This window comes from Pseudonaja textilis, chromosome 3 (assembly GCF_049901715.1).
Source record: "Pseudonaja textilis isolate UNSWEBS1 chromosome 3, rPseTex1.2, whole genome shotgun sequence".
NCBI lineage: Eukaryota > Metazoa > Chordata > Lepidosauria > Squamata > Elapidae > Pseudonaja > Pseudonaja textilis.
The window spans coordinates 35023630-35047051 of NC_141992.1; the positions used below are offsets into that span (position 1 = coordinate 35023630).

Below are 23422 nucleotides of genomic sequence, written 5' to 3' on the forward strand. Positions count from 1 at the left end.
TTGGGGTTGGAATTTCCATCGTTAAGTAGTGTGGTCCTAGAGCAAGATGTCTTTCATTGCTTAGTGATGGCAGTCCCTGCAGTCTCAGTTGCCGTCGTAATTCCTGTTAAACAGGAAGTGGAGGGAATCCCAGCTAAGTTGCATGGGGTTGCCACCTTGGGAGGGTCAGTGCAGGTTATGCACAAGTTGGGGGGAGGAGTGGTGTGGTGATATGGCCTGAACTCAGGAAGGCTGGGGAAAGAATACATTGCAGCCAAGCACTTCTTGATGCTTTGTGGCTCTGGGACTGCAAAATGCCCTCGAGCTGTGATGTGTCAGAAAGCTCCTCTGCACTGTGCTGTTGGATTGGACTCAGAATGAGGATGGGTTTCGTATGGCTCAAAGAGGCTTCCTGGTGTGGTGCAAAAAGCCCCAGTGGCATGATGCACCAGGAAGCCCCTTTGTGCTATGTGAAGCCTAGCCTTACCTTGGCCCAGCCAGAGTAGCCTCTGCTGCCCTGCCCTCCAAGGGCCCAGCTGATCTTCACCTTCTTGCTGCACTGTTGGTTTTTCGTGAGGCAGCTGCTGGCCAGGTGAAGCTTTCTTCCCTGGAATGGTTTTCTGCCAAGACCTGGGGGAGTCTGTCTCACATTGCCAGCAGCTACCTCAGGAAGAGCCAGGCCATGCATTTCTTATCAGCAGGAAGGAAGGAATGAGAAATTGGCAAAAGTCCGCTGGGGCAACGGAGCACAGCGCAGCAGGGGGCCAAAAGGGCATAGATGAGGGGGAGATAAATGAGGGGGGAGTGAAAGAACCTCACTGTGGTAAATTTGAAGGGGCTGCCAAACCCCCAAAAGTTTGATCACTTGACCACAGGGCTTCTGCGACAGCCATAACTGCAGGTATATGTGGGTCATAAGTGCCTTAGTTCTGAATTGTCATAACTTCAAATCATTAATGAATGAATGGTTGTAAGTCGAGGCTACCTGTAAAGTCTTTGCCCCTTTCCATTTCTCTGAATTGGAACGCATCTTTACCTCCTAATGTTTTTGGAGTTTTATGTGGGGCTGCTGATGCGTAAAGCACCGGTAACAGCAGAGTTGGTGGAAAAAAAGTGGTGGATGAAAAATACCCCCCTTTTTTTGCTAGTTTCTAGAAGCAGAAGATAAGATAGATGGTCTTCTGTTCTCTGGTCTTCTTTGCTGCTGTTCTCTCCTCCTGCCCCACCCCCTTCCTCCGGCCATTCAAAGTAAGATAAGCAGAAAAGGAAAGGGAGGGGGGGGAAACAGACACAGCATTTTGGAATGAGTAAGCTGATGTAATGTTGTTTAGAAGAGGCCTCATGTTGTCGTCAGAGATTCCCCGAATAGAGGTAATTCTAAATAGTCCTTAAAAAGATCCTGATTATTAAAAGTGCTGATAGTCGCATTTCTGAAAAGCAACAGAATCCTTTTTTGTTGGGAAGCATTTCATATTAACAATGTCAATGGCATGAAGTTGACAGTGAAATGGTTGGTTTAGGACAAAATGATCAAGGTCTCTGGATTTCAATCTCCCCACATTAATGCTGTTATTAAGAGCAACTGTTTATGTTGATACATGAGGATAGAATCCTTTTTGCTATTTGAGCTTGGAGGAGCACAAGGGTTACTCTTTCCAGGCTATTTATCCATCCAGATCAGAGGTATCAAACTCATGGCTGGATCCAGCCCGTGGGGTGTTTAGTTCTAGCTCACGGGGCTGCCCTGGAAACATCAAAAGACCCACCTGCAGTGCCTCTGCCAGCGAAAACAGAGCTCAGGAGGGCCGTGTGCAGCCCTCGCAAGCCCTCCATTTTCTCTGGCAGAGGATTGCAGGAGACCGTCACAGCCAAAAACAGAGCTTTGGAGCCCATTTTCACTGGCAGAGCGCTCGGGCCACCACAGGTGCCCTCTGACACGAGTGACGTCATGCTGGCCTTGCCCAGCCAGGCCACGCCCAGCCAGGCCAAGCCCAGCCAGGCCCTCCAAGGTCAAACACAACCTTGATGCGGCCCGCAATGAAATTGAGTTTGACACCCCTGATCCAGGTGGAGGGATATCAAGCATAGAAGCTCACTGAAGGTAATTTGCTTTCTGTAAGGATCCTGGAAGGGCATCAAAAGATTTCTTCAGATTGTCAATTTTTACAGAAATAGTTTTATTTGCTATTACAGTCAGAGCAGCAAAAGACAATATTTTACTAAACAATCTGATGGGTATGTGTGTAAGGGTGTAGGGTATTATTTAGTTTGTCAGCGGGAGTATCATTAGAGACATAAATACAAATGCAACCTTCAAAATGGATGGTGCGCTTGCCAGAGGCAATAGTTTCCTGCAAGTCAGTAGTCTTAGGGAGAAGAGACTCTGGCATTTCATCTGATGGATGGGATAGTACTTCAGAACTGCTCACAGGATTCCAAGAAACCCAAGTCTTCAGTGGAAACCTTTGGAGTGGAGAGCCCATTATGTGCATATGTGTGTTTTGCGGCCTTTGCTGATTTGCAAAATTCCAGGGCTGGTTCTACATCTTGTTTTTTTAACTATAGCACAAAAGGAGGAAGCGTTAACAAAAAATGTATTAAAAAGAGCCTACAGGTGTTTTAGTCCAGAAATCTCTTGGGCTTTTGTGTCTTTTTGCTCTCTGATATCATGAAATGAACACCCAGGGGGATTTGAGAATTAGCACTAAAGTAGCCATAAACCACTCCCTCCATTTTTTCCCCCTTCTTCTCCAGCCAATCATGGTAAGAAAAATGTTGGATGTAGAAAATTGGCAGTGACCGTTCTTTTCTGCTTTATCTTTAAATTAACTGAAAAAGAAAGTTGCTCAATAGTGGCAACGAAGACCATATTCATATTAGGTGGCACTTTTGCAGATTTCAGTTGTGCAATCCAAGAAGGAACTTTGCAAGCCCTCTTCATAACATTTTAGATCTATTTTCTTGTAAAACAAGGTTATATCTTAATCTTGACTAAAGGAATGTGATTCTTCTGATCACATTTTTTTCTGATTTTTCCCCTCTGATTTTTAAGCTAATTATTCAAACTAATAGTAGTTTCAACTAAATCATATAGTATATTAGAAAATCTCCATAATAATTTTTACACGATATTAGGATTTTTCTGGGTTAAAGACACTGGCAATATATGAAAAACTTGTAATAATTTGGGAAGTATAAACATTTTTAAAGGTGCAGTTCTCCAAAATAGGTTTAATAAGTGCCTAACTAAGCTTGACCTTTAATTTTATAAACTAGAAATTATAATTTAGCATACCATTAGAAATATATCGTGGAAGTAACATTCCAAGATATTTTATGTCTATAGTGCAAATAATAAAGCAAGGTTTTTTTTTTAAACTCATTCTATCTTGAAAGCAATTATGACGAACAGTCTTTTAAAAAATTATTGTAAATTTTGCTCCTTCCTTCCTCTTATTTTAGTATTTCCTCACTAACCAAAAGGAAATATTTGCTTACTTTCTATAGCATCAAAGCCATGTGGGCAATCTATGGGGCTATGTTGTAAATATTTAAATTATTCTACAGTTCCAATTGGAGAGTCTTCACTAATATTACATAGAATAGAGGAACAAATGGGCAACTATGTTTTGTTGCTATATTCAGTTCAAAGTTATTGGCCCTTACAACCACATTTGGTTCAAATACAGTTTTCAGATGATATTTATATGTTTAATTTATATTTTTCTAATGTCTTGAGCAAAATAGCCATTACAGTGTTGTGTGGAATGTACCATGCTATTAAAAGCTATAATAAAATTGGTTGGCCTGTGCTGAGCATGCCCAATAACCACAGCCAAAGAAGTTAATTAACGGTGGCTTATAGCTTTAGCATGTTTTTCAGATGCAGCTGATGTACAAAATGTCAATGGTATTGGGTGCTGACTTGATTATATGGCAGCTTGGAAATGTGTCCTTTCTTCTCCCAGATTTGTTTCTGCTTTGGTGAGGACATTCCTCACTTCTTTATCTTTAGAATCAGCTGTCTAAGGCAAATATAGAAGGGGTTTTCCTCTACACTCCTAGTATACTTAAAACTTGGTTTTTTTCCCCCTTCAGGCAGTTGAATCCAAAAAATTACATTGCCTCATGCAGCCTCATGCAGTTATTATCTGTAATTTATTATTTGACTAACTCAGAAGAGCTTCTTTGCATTTATAGATAGATATTATTTATTTTTTTGTTTATTAAACTTTTATGCCATCCATCTTCCACACAAGATGACTTTTTTTCTGTTCTGTTCGGTTCTTTCTTCCCTTCCTTTCTGATCCATGTATGAAGATTATAATGATTTTCTGATTCTTACTAGAGTCTGGACAGTGGTAGATAAATGCAATTAAACAAAGTTGAAAACAACTTTAATGAAAAATGACCACCATAGAAATAGCAACATCCATTCAAGGAAAGCCTGAAGGAAGCAACAGATTTTTACGTAGTATCTACTTGCCAAGTGGATGTCAGTGAAGGCATTCAAGAGAACAGGTGTCAGTGTAGAGGTGAATGTAGAATACTCTTGATTCAGAGCAGGTTATTTTGAAGGCAGGAACCCTAAGACAAAAATTGTGAGCAGATGATATGGGTCATCAACCTTTCTTGGGGACATTTTATATAAAGACTGAGGATGTGTGCAGCGACAGATGATAAGGGATGGGAGGTGAGGCCACTATTAATGTGCCTGCTAGCTATCAACGTTTGGGGCAAGTGTTTATGCACCGGAAGGCAAGCCTTGCATGTTAGAGCTAGTGTCTATAGGTAGCAGATAGGTTCTAAAATGGTGAGGAATGGTTTCAATTTGCTACCTTTAGAAGCACTTATTTGAAGACAGATAATTCATTTTCCTTGACATGGAATGTCTGTCTGATCTTAGCCAAGATTTTTACATTTTGCATTTGTCAAATTATAAGTGGTAACATTGAGGTTGTTTTGCATTACAGGTGACTCCCAGGATGCAAATCCTACAGAAAGCAAATCTGGTGCTGATGTAAGGCTGATACAAAGAAGCAGTTTTTCTTATTCAGCTGGACACCCATTTTTTGAATACCTGGTTGTAGTCTCACTTAAAAAGGACATAAAGGGAAATTATGAGCCCAAGATTACCTACCAATTTCCAAAGGTAAGGAATTGAACATAATGATTTCATCATGTGTAAAAATTAGAACATTTCAAGGAGCCCCTTTCAGATATTCCTCAGAGATAAATATGTGCAAAACCTAGAGCACAATCATGGCTGGCTGTGCTCCAATTTCATTTCATCTGGTGTTCTCTCTCCACTCCTTTTTAACATTTATATGAAGCTTCTGGGTGTGATTATCCATCACCATGGGATAAGCTATCATGAGTATGTGGATGATACTTACTGGTACATCTCAATAAGTGATGCTGTCCATCCTTTTGCTGTGCTTTGGAGTATACCAATGAGTTGAAGGAATGGTTGAAATGGTTCAAGAGATGCCTAGAGCAGTGCTGAAGGACAACATGGTGTAAATCCAAATTAGAACCTGCTATTAGGGCCTACCTCGAGGCATTAAGGGAGAGTGGTTAATTTACGCCAGAGCTTCTAGATAGATAAAATCAAGAAACCTTTTACAGGACAACTTGTAGCAGACATAGTTAGAGAAGAAGGCACCAAGATTGCAGTGGCCAGCCAGTTTGTCTTATTTGAGACTACATGAAATATATCTGTTTCCCTAACAAAAAAAGTGCATGCGTGTCTGCTAAAGTTTAGATTGTGTTGGTCTAATTGTGTGTTTCCCCATTGTGTGTTTCCCCAAAGTAATCCTCTCCTTAGCTAGAATCTGTGTCCTTTATTTTCTACTAGCTGATAATCCAGCGTTGCCCAGGTATTTATTTATCCCAATCCTGTATTAGACAGAAAAATCCTGTAGTCGGGACTCACAATGTTGTACTGTCACACAAGTCTTCTATTTCTCCACAAGAGGGAGCTCTGTGAAGCCGTTACCATGGCAGAAGCCATTTAAGGCACACACACCCCCCCGAGGGATATTAGGGGTGGCTTACCTCCACAGTATTGTTTCCAAAGGGTAAGTCATCCGTGTACCAAGTTTGGTTGAAATTGCTCGAGGCATTCCAGAGTTATGCTAGCATATACATACATATATATAGAGAGAAGATAAGAATAGAATAGAAGAAGATAGAAGATAAAAGAAGAAGAAGAAGAGGAAGAGGGTGATTTTTGATCATCTGGGCCACATCTTTTCTTTTGCTTTATGGCTTTGCTTCATATGGCTCCCTTTCATAGTGCAGCAGTTTTATTTTATTTGACTATATTTTCATCACTCAGCCTATGTAGCAGGTGGAAGTATATGATTGATTCTTAAGAAAAGCATAAAGGTCTATCTTGCCTTTGTGCAACTTGCTGTGAATTGACACAAGTCACCCAAACTACCAGATGTGAATACAAGATGCTTACGATGCACTCTGCTGTACCACTGCTCTTTCATTCCTGAGCAGGTGCTCTTAAACTTCTTACTACAGGTATGGCCTTGCTCCTAAGACATTCTGTGGAGGCATCAAATACAGCATTTCTCACTTAGATTAATAATCAAAGTAGAAGCCTTTCCCTATTATTGAGCTGAAATGCAACTCATCCACCTTTCAACTGGCAGAAAGTATAACACAGTTTAGTTTTTTCATTGCTGAACCTGCTCTGCTTCTTTTGTTTCTTTTCACATTGCTGCAGTTATCTGATTTCTTTTCAAAGTAAGGAGTGGCAACGTCTAATGGATTTTATATATCTTAAAGCTGTCCTTGGACAAAGGTGGAGTAATAAGGAAAATTACTGCCAATTTACCTCAAGGGCTGAGGTAAAACACAATAAGGGAAAATATTAAAGGGATCCTAAAAAGATATTGCTAGACATCTTTGTGCTGTGGTTAGCTGCAAATGGGGAAATCCTTAGATCTGTTTACATTCTGATGAGGAAGAAGTTTCTTTAAATGAGGTTCTGCTTCATGATTGTATGTGCATAGAAGGAAAGGTATGTAGGAGCACATCTAAATTGCTGCAAGTCCTTTACTGTTTTTTTCCTTTTGTAAAATCCTGCTTAGTGTTGAGCAACAGCCAGATTGTATGCGTATGGGGTCTAGGAAGCTGTTTACAGAATCAGTCTGTCAAAGTAGTACTATTTATTCTGACTAGAAGCAGCTTTCAGATCTTTCCTGATTGCCTTCTATGTCAGAGGCCCACTGTCTGAGAATTGGGATTACATATAGCCTCCAGAAGGTCACATGGAAGTGACCTTCATGAGCTTCCAAACACTAAAATCAGATTGTAATTTTTAACATGACAGGAAGGAGAAAGTTATTTAATATACAACTGGAAAATATCACATTAGTGTATTTAATTAATGTTTGATATTTATTTGGAAGTGCCAGAGTGTGAATTGGATTTTTTGCCCCAAAAACATCTTTACCACTGTGTAAGGAGTCTAAAAATATAATACCAGCTTTTGTTTCTTCTTGGGACAATCATATTTTTAAAGACACACCAGTATTCATTATGTTGAGATTAAAAATATTTTCTTGCTGAATCCTGCATTTGGAAAAAAAGTTATAAAAATGATTGTTGGATGTCACTTGACAATGTAAAAAGTGATTTGTTAATATTATCTTAATTATTTTACAAGCATACCCATCATTTTGAGAACAATAATTCTAATATGTACAATATATGTAATTATCTGTTTAAAAGAACTGAAAGTTTTGTTTCTGAGATTAGCCCTGACAAAAGTGAATGACCTTGAGCCTTGTTTCAAGTCTCCAGAGATATACATGAGTACACATACGAGTCTCTAAGTAAAGTGATGTTAGAGGACTCTTCTTTACTTGTGGTTTTCACTTTTGCATCTCTAACAAACCCAGACACTGTTTTTTTTTTTTATTAAGTCATAAGGAAAGTATTAGCCTGGTGTAGTGATTAAGGCATCAGGCTAGAAACTGGGAGAGCCTTAGGTGCAAGGCCTTCTAATTCTGCCTTAGGTGCAAGGCCAGTTGGGTCACCTTCCACCAGTCTCTTTCTCTCAGCCCTAGAAAGCAGGCAATGGCAAGCCATTTCCAAAATCTTGCCAGAACTACATGGACTTGTCCAGGCACTTGTCAGGAATCAACACTGAGTCAAAAGTACAGATGCAAAAAGGTTTTTCTCACAACTTTATTCTATCTACTTTCTCCTTTGTGATTCAGCGTGAGAATCTACTGAGAGGACAGCGTGAAGAAGAGGAAAGGTTGCTTCAGGCCATTCCCTTGTTCTGCTTCCCGGATGGTAATGAATGGGCACCCCTCATGGAGTATAAGAGGTAACTGTCCTGGGACAGTATACAGCAAGGTTGTAGAACTGTCTTACAAGAGTCAAGGATACCCCAGTGTTGAATGCCATGAAAACAAAAGCAAACAAAAACAAAGTTCACATTTTTCTCATTTCTATATACTAATCAGTCCAGAATTGTTGTACCTTTATTCCAGTCAGTGTAATAAACATATGATACTTGAGTAAACAAATGGTACTTGTTTAAATTGCTTTGTACTTTAACTCGGTATCTCTTCCTTCCCTTTTTAGGGAGAATTATTATACTTGAGTTTTCTAGTACAGCTTGTTTGAGAAAATTTACCTGACAGGTTATTCAGCCAGCAAATATGGCAACTTTTCCACTCTTGTTTTTGAAGATATTCAGCCAAATGCTAATTTGGTGGCTTCCTGTATGTAGTAAATAGAGTGATCTGAATCCCTGAGTACAAATGGCACTTTGGAGGAAAAAAAAGGCTGCAATCTTATGTTCAGGAGTAGCACTTTAGATGATCTGCAACCCCCGCAAAGATTCCGACAGAGAGGAAATAGGCTGTTTTAATGGAATTTTATTTTAAGTATGCGTATTCCTATTGTTTTGTTTCAAGGGAGCATTTTAAAATGAATTTTATTGAATAGTTTTGTGACTAAATGTTTTCTGGTGTTTTTTTGTAAATAGATGGTTTTTCATGCTTTTTTGTATACTGCTCTGGGTACTACAAAGGGAATTAGAATTGCTAATTACAATAAGTCTTTACCACTGAGTAAGGAGTCTAAAAATATAATACCAGCTTTCCTAGAGTTTTCTTTTTCTGGGCTTTAAGTATACATGGTTGGTAAAGCCATAGCAATCTCCTGACTCTGCTGATAGGCTTAACAATCTTTACAATCACTCAGAATGGCCTTCTTGGGAAATTTTGGTACTTATGGTAGTCCCAATAGATTTTGGATTTCAAAGCAGATTTTCTTTTTCTTTTTAAATTTCAGTAGCCCTGTCTAAAATAAACACTGTACTGAATAGCCTTTCTTGTATAATTTCTATGCAATGTTTTGCAAAATATTTATAAAGATTATAAATATTTGACTATTTTGTTATTTTGTTATTTTTATAAATTTTATACATATTTTGCTACTGACATCCTATCCCATCACCTAGAGGCTATGAGAGCCTAAATGGGGAATAATAGGCTTCAATTGAACCCTGGCAAGAGTGAGTGGCTCTGGGTTTTGCAGCTCTCTGGTTTAAGGGCCATCTTTGGTATTGGATGGTAGTGCTCCAAGCATACCTATTGTGCAGAATGGACAGCCTTCATGACTCCTGCTCAAAGGACAGTTGGCAGTTGTGGCTAGGATAGCCTTTGCTCAGCTTCGTATTTGTGCCTATTCCCAGGTCAGGAAGCTCTCCTCACTGTCACTTGGTCCCCCCCCCCCCCATAGCCTATTGAAACACACACTGTAAGAGGCTACTTTGAAGAGTATTCTGAAGCATCACCTGGTTGAAAATGTGGTGGCACAGGAAGTTATGTGTGCCTCTAGAATGGCATGTTATACTCTGCTCTGTGGGCTGCATTAGGTGCTTGTTTGCTTTGGAATCCAATTCAAGATACACTTTAAAACTCTTCACGGCATGGGACCGAGTTCATTACATTTGCCCATCAACATTAAGTGCAGCAGAGGAGGTATGCTACAGGTCCTCACTGTGAAGGACTTTGGAATCAGGTCTTTTCTGCTGTGAACACTATTTCCCTTGAGGTGGCATTGTTCCACAAGTTCCTTAAAACATGGTTGTGTCATCAGGCTTGGGAATCTCAGAGAAGAGGCAAATTAGTGAACTGGTTATATTGCCTATCACGAAAGTTCTATCTGCTACTCAGTCATTGGTAACTTTGACTGGTGTTTTTAATTTTTTTTTTAATTTTTAGATTTCATTGTACTCTGCTCAGAGTCATGTTCTGTGAGACAGGGAGCTATATAAATATGATAAACTAACGAATAAAACTAGTAACATTCTATGTCTTTTATTCTTTACAGTGAAACGTTTTCTTTTGTCCTTACCAATGTTGATGGGAGTAGAAAAATTGGCTACTGCAGGAGACTGTTGGTGAGTATTTCCTCTTTTAACTTTATTGTTTTGAAAAACAATATTTGGCTTTTTAGTTAAAGAGTTTATTTGACTGAGGTTTTGGATCAATTGAGGCAATGCATTCCATGCAATCATATCTTTCCATATAATAAATAATTTTTTAAAATGCCAGAAAAATAAATACATTTCATCATGATAAAAAAATATGATTGCCCACAAGCTCCACAACCTTCCATAATCCACAGTTATGGGATTTCTAGTCCAACAATCTGAAAGACACCACATTGGAGAAGATAGAGTAATCTCACATTTAAAGCTTGAGCAGACTATTCTTAGGAAGAATATTTGGCTTCTGACCATTCCTGTATGCTCAGAACCCATGTTAGATCACAGATGTTATTGAGCACATGGATACAGAATTGGAAAAAGAATGTTTGTTATCTCCTGTCATGCACTGAAATAATTATGACAGTGGTGCCCACATTTTGTTAGTATGACTAAGCCAGCATTTTTGCAATGAAAGATCTGTATTTTAGATTCTCTGTTCCTAAAATGTAAAAGTAGTAATATCCAACTTCAGAGAACTTGATTTATTTGGGGAATAAATACAAACCCTATATTGAAAAATACAAGACAGAAAAGTAGCTTTTCTCCACTCTGGCAAACATACCTTTTATGGCCCTGACGGAACTGAAATTATGTTCCAAAGTTCAGGGCAATCTTAGATAAGAATAACACTAGGGTTACTGCACCAAAAAGAATTTATATCATTGGTCCTTTATTACTCATAGCTTTATTAATAACCAAAGAGTAAATGAGAAATGGCTCTTTTGCAAACATGGAGAGGAAAGATAAATGGAGGGGAAAGGTTGAAAAAAATCAAACTGGTGGATTGGAAGAGATAGAGTATTAATAATGATTCCTTGAGACAGCCTGCTATAATTTCTGGCTGAGTACTATTGGAGTGAAGTGGTTGGAGTTTTTTTTTTGGGGGGGGGCATATTTTTCTTTAATTCTATGCTTCAGATAAAATAAGAGAAAAAATAGAGAGAAAGTGAAGGAAGAACAGAGACAAAAGATGTTTTTAGAAAACCAAGAATGGACTGAAAAATCAAGAATGAACTGATTATCACAAAGCACTATGGTAGAATCTGACTGTCCTTGACTCAGGGCTAATTTGGACCAAAGATAGTTGCATTTGAGGAATATGCTACCTCCTCTTTACACATAGGCTGGAGGATTCAGGAATAACGATTGATTCGGATACTTGGAGTAAATGCCCTTTGATGAGAAAGTAGATCAATCACTCTGGAACAGCCATGTCTATTGTATTTTCTCTGGAAACTTAGCAAGAAACTATAGGTGATGAACAATGTGTGGTTTTTAAAGTCAGGATGTAGAACAAGGTTCCAAAGAAATAGTTTATGTTAGGAAACATAAGAAACATAAGAAAGGATCCAAAAATGCAAGTTTTTTAAAAAATGTTAAAACTCATACTATCTCATCTACAAACTTATTGATTGTCCCATGAGAGGCAGTAGTTGATTTGCTTGCTAATTTCTTGATAGTTTCCTCAGCTGGGAAGTAAGTTTTAAATACTGTAAAGGTAAAAGTAAAGGTTCCCCTCGCTAGTCATTTCCAGCTCTAAGGAGCGGTGCTCATCTCCGTTACAAAGCCAAAGAACCAGCGCTGTCCAAAGACATCTCCATGGTCATGTGGTCGGCATGGCTAAATGCTGAAGGTGCAGGGAACGCTGTTACCTTCCCACCAAAGTGGTCCCTATTTTTCTACTTGCATTTTTACATGCTTTCGAACTGCTAGGTTGGCAGAAGCTGGGACAAGTAACGGGAGCTCACTCTGTTATATGGTGCTAGGGATTTGAACTGCCGAACTGCCAACCTTTCTGATCGACAAGCTCAGTTCAATACTGTAGGACAGGCTTATAGAAGGTTTTCATGTCTCAAACTGAAGTAGATAATTTGGTAGCTATTTTGAACAGTTGTAAAGACTTGTGGCTGTGGCTGTGTGTGGACATCCTAGGGATGAGGAGGTGCTTGATGTGGCTAGGATTGATGTTCTGCTTGGTTGCAGTTGGCCCAGCAAATGTACCATGGAATCACCCCCTTCATCTGGTTGCTGGAGTCAGCACTTGTGATGCAGTGCTGTTTTAGCTCAGCAGGAGATCAGAAACCTGGCTTCCACAATCAATTAATAGGCTGTATTTTGAAATGCAGAACAATTTATCCATCCATGACATATAGCAAAAATCCTTTCTCAGATCTTCCATAATATTTATATTGTACAGTAGGTGGCAGCTTTCCGCCAACAGAAGACAGTAAAGAAATGCAACGGAATCTTTGCTGCCACCTAGTATCAGTTCCTTCGTTGGTAGATTGATTACCAACAATCAACAATTTAAGAAAGTCCCAAAGGTGCTTTTTCAAAAGGCAACTGGACTTCCTTTGTTTTGCTTTAAAACGTTTCACTTCTCATCCAAGAAGCTTCAAGCAAAACAAAGTCCAGTTACCTTTTGAAAAAAAGTTTCTGTGGGATAACCATGACCTGGAAAACTGAATTTCCATAGAAATTTAAGAAATCACTTTTTTGCTGCCATCTAGTGACCATTAGGTGAATGGATTGGAAGTCCTTTGGGGGAAAACATTATTGGATGCAGTGCCCAAGTACTGGCCTTCTAAGAACCATTGACACATTCTGCATGGCAGCTGAAGAAATGTTTTCCCACATTTGGTGATGTCGGAAAATCTCGTAGTGTCATGTGCTTCAACTGTATAGTGATTTCAGATGTGTGGTAAAGGTAAATTATGGAAGCAGCAACATTTGTGTGTTGGGTCCTTCTAGGCGCCTAGTCAGGAAGAAAGAGTGGGAAAGACATAAGAATATAAAATATTTTTTTGCAGGTAGGGTGTTCCTGGATACTGAAAAGATATGCAGAGTTAGGAACAAGTAGTAGAATCTGAGTTCTTTCATTCTAGCCATTGTCTATCTATTGCAGGATGAAGACACCTTCCACATGCTTCCAGCCAATGCGATCTTTCTTTTGCCAATTGGGCCAGTAATACTTGCTGATGTGGTAGCTCTATCTTGTTTTAGGTCTCTTTCATGGATTCTTTTTATCAAGTGGGATCCATCTATGACTACCTTAGTCCACCTGCCATCAGTTCTTTTTGCTATGTGACCAGCTCATTTCCATTTCAATTCTTTTATTCTCTTGATGCTGTCATATACTTTAGTTTGCATCTGAGTTACATCGCTCCATTTGTAGATGGGCTCTAGGACTCTTGACTTCCACATATAGTACACAAACTTGTAATACAAGTTTATCCTTTTTGGTTTTTTTCCTTGTACCTGCCTCGTACATAACAATATGTTTTTATATAGAGATCTGTGAGGTAGATTTTAGAACATTTTACCACAATTTAGAAACTGAAGCCAGTTGTGGCTTCCTTTTTAATAAGTGGATGTGTTAACAGGTAGTCTGAACAGGAGTCATATGTCCTATGATTCACAGAGTTCAGTGAAAAAAACAATGTAAAACACAGGTGGCAGCTGAGTGTACAGTTCCCTCTTCTCATCCTGTCAGCAGCTCACTCCACCCTGCTTTCACCAGCTTAGGTTCTCCTTTCATTTCTTATTTTTCACATCACTCCCTCACAATCTTTAAGTTCTTTTGTCATAAAGAAGACCTGTTTCTCACATGTTTCTTTTATTGCTTCTTGGAGTTTGCTTAATCTTTAGATATTTACAGAAGACAGACTTTGAAATGATCTCTCTGGGAAAAAAATCAAAGAAACTTTTTGTTTTGTTTTATAGCTATCATTTTGCATTGATTGGCTTACTGTCCATGTATTAATTTTAGAGATGTAATCAGAAAAAGTTAAGACAAAGTTGCAGTGCATTACTTTGCAGATTCTTCCAAACTCTTTTAAAAAGCTCCCTTTAGTTCGGATGATTAGGAAGGGGGGGGGGGCTTAGAATGGAGAAGTCAGCAACATTCTGAGCAGCTGCCCATCATTCTGTCCCATAGGACTCAGCTGCAGCATCTATTGGGCTGGAAATGGTAAATCTCAGAAGCTCCTTCTTGCACAATGAATAAATTAAAAGTAAATAGTAATTTTATATGGTCTTAGGCAACAGTTTGCCGAATGAATGGGATATCATGATATAAAGATAAATAAGACAAATTGCAAAGTATTTCCCAATTAATGTAGTGTGTTAAATAACCATTAACAGTTTCAGCCCGAGAGCAAACTTCTATTAATGAGTAAGCTGCCATGATTCAAGACTTTAACTACATAATATATATGTTATGTATGTATATGTATGGTGCAGTGGGACTGGGTCAGTGCCAACAAATAGAACCTTACTCTCCCTGTCCTGCAATTATGTGGGGCACTAAATCCGAAAAGGATTAAATTATTTGCACACTTGAAGGGCTGTGTAATAATTAACAGAAACCGATTCTGAACCAAGGTGAACATTTTTTAAGCTTTGACCTTAAGCTGAGGAAAAGGTCTCACAATCCTTTAGCTCCAATGGTATTTGTAATAAATATTTCAATTGTAGGAGTTTAGAAGAAAGGCATCCCATAAAATATTGGGACAAGCTAAGCAGGACCACTCTTTGGGTCCATTTAGGTTGAACAAGCATTCCTGTAAAGATGCAGCTTTAAGATCTTCTTCCCATACCCAGTCTTCCCTGCTTTTCTGTTAGTATGATTTTTTCCACAGGGAGAAAAATGGTTAATATAGTGCTTGAGTTCCTGAAAATGTTATTCTTTAAGATTGATGTTTCATAGGAATTTAGCATGGCCGGGATTGAGATATGCTAACATCACGACTGGTGATGTGGCTGGGATGCAGATAACAGATAATAGATAATCAGAGTTGGAAGAGACCTTGTAGGTCATCTAGTCCAACCCCCTGCCCAAGCAGGAGACCCTACATCATTTCTGCTCCAGAGTCAGAACCAAGTTATGTCCTCATTCAGTGCCTTTCTTGAAAGGGGAAGAGTAATAGGCAGTACACACCTTTCTTCATAAGATATTAGGTTGCAGTTTAGATTCTTTGAGTGGGATATATCTGGCTTTTTCTATTTAAAAATCTCATATCAAAATCATATTTCCAAAGTAATAGTGGGATGGAACAGATAGTTTTGAAGCTAATTTTTGTCATAAATTTTTTTCTTGGAAGAAATACAAAGCGGAGGGGAGTCCTTGGTTCTCTCTGAGCTTAGTTGTTTTCATGAAGATATTTCATTATCTGGCTAGATAACATCTTCAGTAAGTACAGAGCTATACAGTTCAAGTTGTTCAGGTCTGAGCTGTATTTAGTAAGAAACTCTAGTTAATTGAACTGGCTTGTAAACAATCAGCGTTTTTTGTTTTGTTTACTGTAGGTAAATTGGACTACTTCCTGCCTTTAAATCCAATTTGCACATTCGGTAGAAGATTGTGATAAAGAAAATCATCCAGGAATGTCTGTTTCTTATGTTCTATATTTAATGAGATATTAAGAAAGGGAGTGAATCAGGGCACTTCAATAACCACGACACTGATCTGGAGCATGGGTTATTTGTTTTTCATACTGAATGATATATATGTTTATAAAAACCTGACTCGTAGTAAAGGACAGATGTAATTCTGACTTCACAAAGGGCATTTTATAAATCAGCTTATTTATTTGGCGACTCTGAAATCAAGAAAATAAGTTTTGGATGTTTAAACTTGCCTGTAATTTATGCCAGCACTCAAATGTCTACATTATGCAATCCTCTCAGTCATCTTTAAAAGCTTTAGAAGACCATCTTACAGCCTAGAGGTCAGCAAGGCAACGCCTGCAGGTTCCATAGCGCAAATAACCCTTTTTGATAGCCCATGGAATCTCAAAATGGAATGGAATGCTTTTGAATGAGAAAGTCAAAGCCATTTAAAATCTGGTAACATTACCATATACTTGCCTGAAAGATTCCAAGATTTGAAGTTAAAAAACCAAATTTTCCCAGATTTTCCAAGTTTTAGCCAGATGCATATGGAGTTACACCAGAAACTATCAACATTATTTTGGAATGCCATTGTAACCTAGATCAAAAGTTGGGAACTTAGTTAAGCAAATATATTTGCTACTATAATTTTTTTATATTTCCATAATATAGATGTGTAATTTAATAGTGACATTTAATTTTAATTTAAAAAGGAAATTTAATGGTGATTCCCCCCCTTTACTTAACACTGCTTTTCAGCCTTCTGGACGAGATCCTCGTCTCCCTGAAGTTTATTGCATTGTAAGCTGTCTTGGTTGCTTTGGACTATTTTCAAAGGTATGTTTTCTGAATAGTCTGTTCCATAAAATATGAAATACCTTTGTTAGGTAGCATAGGCAGGAATAAATGTTCTGCTGTTCCTAATATCCTAATCATCATAAGATTAGCTTTCTATATTTTTCTTCATTGGATCTTTCACAGAAGAAAGGAAAGGAAAGAAAGGTAGGTCCCTCATCCCAGATATTTGAGAATTGGCTGTGGCTACTTATAGAGATATATTTCGTTCATTTAGAGGATTTTCACCATTATTAGATTGAAAAAGCAATATAGCATTTTAATTGAAATATAGAAGAGAGTAGCTCAGGTCAGATAATTCAACTATTTTGAATTACTTGTTGTACAAATGAATAATACAAGAAGCTTTGAGCTAAATTTAAAATGTCACTTCAATCGTAGTTTTCAATTCCAAATATAACTGAATTAACTATGTCTTGTCAAATTAGCTTCCTCTTGTGAAAAGAGAATGAAAATGACTGGACCCATGTAGGTTCTTCAAGCTTGGCTTATCCATTATCTATCATTGTTATTATTTCTTGGCCTTTGGTCCTTACACCTTGGTTCTGAGGATGAAATGCATTTGAAGGAGACATGATTCAGGACGAGATGATATCAGGACTTGCTTATCACATTACTTTGCTTAAGGCTCTGTTGGTTTTGAATAATTTCAGGGGGAGGAAAACTACTATCAAGAGTTGAGTTGGGAAGCTGAAAAATGATGGGTATCCTTTTTCCTCTTATAGATTTTGGATGAAGTAGAGAAGAGGCGACAGATCTCTGCAGCAGTCATTTACCCTTTTATGCAGGGCCTACGTGAATCTCCCTTCCCAGCACCAGGAAGAACGGTTACCATTAAAAGCTTCATCCCTGAATCTGGAACAGAGGTGTGTGCCTATTTGAAATACCTTTGGCTGATTTTAACATGACTTTTAATTAAATGTAATTATGTTAAGCAAAAAACCAATAACCAATACCTCCTAACACGTTTTTAGAAAAGCAATTGAGCGTCCCTAGAATTAATACCATTTGTTTGATTAATAGCAAGGAATAACCTGTAAAAAGTCCAGTTGACAAGACTGACCTCTATTTTAGAGAGTGTCTATCAGTAATGTTATACCTTCCATATGTTTGCCCATGCCCAATCCATAATAAATTGTTTACAAATATCTAGGGTAGTTTCTCTAATTATTATTTTTGCCTGAATGTATTCCACAAGGAGCATAATAGATAAGTGTCATCTAAATTGCCGGTTATTCCAAGGATTGAAATTGATCTCCTAGGACTATTGCAATCAGGAAAAAATGGCATTTAAGCCAATTAGGGACTATTAACAACCTTATGTTCACCTCCACTTTTGGTTGTTCTGCTTCTATTTTAAGAGGCACATTAAGTATGCATCAAGGCACCTAGAAAAGTTTTTCCCAAAACTTTGTGTGGCTCCAAGTGATTTATAATGAATAAAGAAACACAATCCTGGTCAGTACCAGAAAGTATTTGGATCATAGGTTTTGGTATGTGGAATTTCAGAGCTGCTTGCTTGCAGTCTCTACCTTTTACCTGGATAAATTTCGTTATGGCTCTTGCATTCTTTTGTACTTATAAAACAGCATATGCATCTTTCAAACAATTGTGGCCTGGAGAACTATCCCTGAATATTCAAAACATTTCATGCTATTTAATTTTCATCCCCTTGATAAGCTATTTAAATTTTTTAGGTTTCCTGGCAAGAACAACCATTTTCTGGTCATTAATTACTAGCAGATGCTTTTACAGTAATGGGTAAAAGATCTGAATGTAGAGCTACATCATTAGTATACAGAAGAACAGAATATCCATTCATGTAATCTCGGGAGTGGAAACCTGAATTCAATAATCTACTTGCTAAGGTTTAAACAAATATTGAGTAGGGTGGGGGCTAAAGAATTTTATCTAATTCCCTTTCAGATAGAGCTTGGATTAGTCAAAATATTTAACGGATTACTCCTAATTCTTTACAAAAACATGCCAGATTCAGTTTGCAATTCTGCCTTAAGTATCTTTGTTTAAGAAATATCATGGTCTATGCTTGTCCTGATTCTCCAGATCTTTGAGGGATGGATTTGGTAATTGGTGATTGGTAACTGATGGAGACAAATCTTTAAAAAAAACTAGAACATGTTTAACTGTCAAGTATGATTTCCAGACATAAGTGAAGTTCCTGTGCAATTAATAGTTCTTAGGGAGAGATTCGGTTTTTGTCCTCCTTATCACAGCACAAGAATACACCACAAAACACAGACTTTCCTTACTCCGTTGCATTGTCTTCTGTATGATTTGCTACACTGACTTCCTGTTTTGGTATTAGAGTTTGCTCTCTGTCAACTATCAGAGGGTGACATTTTGGTATTTGGTTTCCTGACTTGCTCAGTGCTTCATGCAACTGGAGGAGTTTGATGGGGTGTGCAGTACATATTCTTCAAAAGCATCTGTATCTTTCTATTAGCCTTATATGGGCATAGAAAATGTCTTTGTATCAGCCTCATGTTGAACTGACTTTCTGAGAAAACAAGATTATTTTAACCATTGTACTGCACCAATACAATAGCAAAAGCCTGAAAATTTGGGCAAGCTTTAAAGAATAATGGAGAGGGGAGCTGCTCAAGAAGAAGTGGAAAATTCCCCTTCCAAATCTTTTTCAGATTATACATGTGAATGCCTATGTATATAAAAAAGTTGATAGAATGGCTAATTCTGTAAATGCATGGCTCTTTCCTGGGCTAAAATAAATATAGTTGGTGGCTCTACCCTAGTGTGGTTTGTTTCAATAGTATGAACATAATAGTCACTATGTTTTTGCAAACTGTGGTCCATAATTTAGTCTTATGGATTGCTAAATCAAACCAAAATTTGAGTTTGTCTAGTTTAGTGAAAAGAAGGATCAGGGGTGACGACATGACAGTAGTGTTCCAATACTTTAGGGGCTGCCACAAAGAGGGAGGGTCACTTATTTTCCAAAGGACCAGAAGGCAAGACAAGAAACAATGGATGGAAAAATAATCAGGAAGAGAAGCAACCTAGAACTAAGGAGAAATTTCATAACAGTGAGAATAATTAATCAATGAGATAGCTTGCCTTCAGAAATTGTGGGTCACCGAAGGCTTTTAAAATCACCGAAGGCTTTTAAAAAGAGACTGGACAGCCACTTGTCTAGAATAGTAGAGTCTCTTGCTTGTGTGTGGGGGGTTGGACTAGAAGACCTCCAAGGTCCCGTCCAACTCTGTTATTCTGTTAGGTTGTGCTATAGTGTATGAATATAATAATGTCCCTCTTCCACATGTGCTTCTGTACTCCCATCTTCTCTTGCATAACTACAAGGAGGTGACCAATACTTATTTCTTAACTGATCTGGATTACAGCTGAATGCAGTGAATGTTGTGAGGGCTGAGGCTAGAATCATTAATTTCCAAGCTGGAAATGACCATTATATAAGTATGTAATAATTACTCAATATTAGTAGTAAGGTGTGTTCTAAATATACATTTATTCATAAAGGCAAGAAGAAAACATAAATTTAAATCCAAAAGCAATAAAAGTCATTTACAACTTCTCACTGGCAATGGGCAACCCACTCGTGAGCACAGCTTCATTCTTACCCTCAATAAACATTTCAGGCTAGTGGAGCTGCCTTTGAATTTCTGCCACACTTGGCTGAAGAGTTGAGCTAAGTCACGAAATGCCAGGAGATCCATGATTTATTGCAGAGCCAGTCAGGATAGCCTGACAGATATTGAGAAAGAGAGTTATGTTTGTTTATGGTATGGTAGTCAAAAATCAGAAGGGTAGTTAGTAGTATCTTTTCCAACTCAGAATTGTGTTAAATTGCATAAGCTTTTGTTAGCCACAATTCTCTTCATCAACTCACTGAGGCACCTGATAAAGTGAGATAATTCTTGACAGTGTTGGTCTGAAAAGGTGCTATCAGGTGCTTCCATTTAAAAAAAACACTTGTTAATTTAAACAGTGGCTTATTTGAGCCAAGGAGAATAAACACATTTTAATTGGATATGGATTTATATGAAAAAATATTTTAGACTTACCAGAGTTGCCCCAAATGTATACATAATTTAGAACTCAGGCATACCACAGGCAAATATGAGAGCCTGCAGCTTGTTACATTTACCTTATTGCATTAAGCCATATTTTAGCATTGCCTCCTATTTTAGGTATTAAGGGTGTAATTACAGTTGCCATAACCATTTATTCAGAACTGTAAAAACGGTGAATCTTAATCCCAGTAAAAATTATTTTTTAAACAAGCGGTATTCAACCATGATTACTATGTTAACTTTATCCTGTTGTCATGTTTTTAGCAAATTGAGCTGACCCGACCATTGGATTCTCACCTGGAGCATGTGGAATTTCAGGCCCTTTTAAAGTGCCTCAGTCCTGAGAAGATACTTCTGATATTTGCCTCTGTAGTTCTGGAGAGACGGATAGTCTTCCTGGCTGATGAGCTTAGGTAAACACTAAGCCTAAGGAAACAATTTTATGCTTGTCCCATTGAAATCAACAAGTCAGCTGTGTTTCACCAGTCAGTAGGACCAGAGCATAGCATTTACTCTGGATTAGGTTTCCATTTTATAACTTTCTATTATTTTGATTTATTCATTTGTGAAATGTCCATATGGCAGATGGAGAAATACATACAGTTTTCCTTTTTATATGTATAACATAAATATTTTGATATGACCTGGTATTTGGACATTATAAGGTTAGAAGGTTAGGTTAGACAGAATATTCTTTATTGACATATTCTTTATTGGCCAAGTGTGATTGGGCCCACAAAAGAATTTGTCTCCGGCGCATTAGCTCTCAATGTACATACGAACAACAAAGTATAAATCATAAGATACAATCATAATTCATTAGATACAAACAACAAAGTGAAAAATCGTAAGGTATCAATAGGAAAAGGCATAGGAAAGATGAGAAGAACAATAGCAATACAGCTGTACTATATGGGTAAATATCCTAAGACAGCACTGTGGGAATTAGGTGTTTAGCAGAGGAATGGCATGGGGAAAAGCAGTCTTTGTATCTAATTATTTTGTTATGCGATGCCCTATATTGTGAGGGGAGGAATTGAAATAGTTTATATCCAGGATGTGAGGGGTCTGTAGATATTTCCTGAGCCCTCTTTCTGGCTCGTGCAGTATACAGGTCCTCAGTGGAAGGCAGGCTGGTTGAAGTTGTTTTTTCTGCAGTCCTAACTACCCATTGAGATCTGTACCTTTCCTTTAAAGTTTTTAATAAAACTGTTAGATTGGAAGGTTTTCTTAGAGGTTTTCACAAAGACATTTATAAAACCATACTTTTCCCATTTTGGGATTTCCATCAAGAGAGTTCCCCATCCATGAAACAACAGGGCAGCGACAAAGAAGGATCCCATTGATTCAGGAGCTGACTGTATCTTTGTTCTTGCTCTGTCCAAAGGGCAGCAAAAGGTCGGGGGAGGGGGGGGGAGTAGGGGAGAGACAGACACTGGGATGCATCTTATTTACAGTTCTGAAACTATTGGAGATAGTGAGTTTCCTCGGCCTTTGCTAAGAATAATTGCAGAATGAGATAGGAATGTAGTTAACTGTTAGGAACATAATTAAATTTGTATATTTTTAAAATCAGTAATATGGTTTTGTAATTAACCCTTTAAGACAGCAGTGGCAATGTATTTAAACAATGAAATAATAAACATGCAAGGGGTATTTATGAACCAAAGTAAACTGATTATTTAGATATATTCCTTAACTTTAAAATATTTACATTTTACTCTGTAATATTGGCTTCCTTTCAGTTCCCTCTCCACGTGCATTCACTCAGCCGCTGCTCTTCTTTACCCATTTACTTGGGCCCATACATACATCCCAGTGGTTCCAGAGAAACTTCTCAGCACAGTCTGCTGTCCTACACCATTTATGGTTGGGATCCAAAAGCGCTACTTGGCGGAGGTTCTGGATCAGCCTATGGAAGAGGTACAGTCTTGCATGTTTCCAAAGATAATTGAATGGATCAAACGTTTGCTGTGTCTCTGTCACAAACACCAGCACAAAGTTTGGCTGTGGTGATGTTTCTGTATGTTCTTAATGTTCCTAATCATCCCTATCGATTACATAGTCAACTGCATGGGTTTTAAAAAGTTTAACATGAATGTTTGTATCTCCTAAAATTGATTTAGGCCTCACCTTTTGGTGATATCTTTATTTGAATTGGTACCCTAGATATTTTTTCAGTATAGATATTGCTGATTTGTTGTGCACCGAACTATTGTTTTTCTCCTCCCGAATGAAGGTATCATTCCATTAATTAGGGGGATCTCTATGGGATCCACCAAACCATTTCTGATTTTGAAACCCCTTTTGTTTTTCTCATCAGCTTTGATTGATAGATAGGTATGTACAGGTAGTCCTCATGCAGTAGCTGCCTTGTTTAGTGATTGTTCATAGTTATGATGGTAATAAAAAAACTTTGCATCCATAATAAAAAACTTTGCAATCCTTGCATTTATAATCTTTGCAGATCTGTAAAACAAATGAAAACTGAAATAAGATCATATTCACACTTGTGGTTTCAGATAGCAATCTCTTGGCTTAATGACTAAGTTGCTGGCTCTAGTTTAGTTTCTAAATAAAAACTTCCTGTATATACATA

The 23422-nt window shown here is 37.9% G+C and overlaps 2 protein-coding genes across 4 annotated transcripts in view; one reads left to right on the plus strand and one right to left on the minus strand.

Moving 5' to 3' along the window:
• The window catches only part of DENND2D (DENN domain containing 2D), a 34364-nt gene that overhangs the window by 1537 nt on the left and 9405 nt on the right, over positions 1–23422 (plus strand). For both annotated transcript variants that reach the window (XM_026697750.2, XM_087929254.1), the window contains exons 2-8: positions 4953–5131; positions 8220–8332; positions 10351–10420; positions 16661–16738; positions 17482–17622; positions 21088–21236; positions 22569–22746. In XM_026697750.2, the coding sequence (XP_026553535.1) occupies positions 4953–5131; positions 8220–8332; positions 10351–10420; positions 16661–16738; positions 17482–17622; positions 21088–21236; positions 22569–22746 (908 nt within the window). The remainder of the gene's footprint in view (positions 1–4952; positions 5132–8219; positions 8333–10350; positions 10421–16660; positions 16739–17481; positions 17623–21087; positions 21237–22568; positions 22747–23422) is intronic.
• CEPT1 (choline/ethanolamine phosphotransferase 1) overlaps positions 22742–23422 on the minus strand; it is a 51372-nt gene continuing 50691 nt past the window's right edge. For both annotated transcript variants that reach the window (XM_087929258.1, XM_087929259.1), the window contains exon 10: positions 22742–23292. In XM_087929258.1, coding sequence (XP_087785384.1) covers positions 23276–23292 — 17 coding nt within the window. In that variant the 3' untranslated portion in view covers positions 22742–23275. The remainder of the gene's footprint in view (positions 23293–23422) is intronic.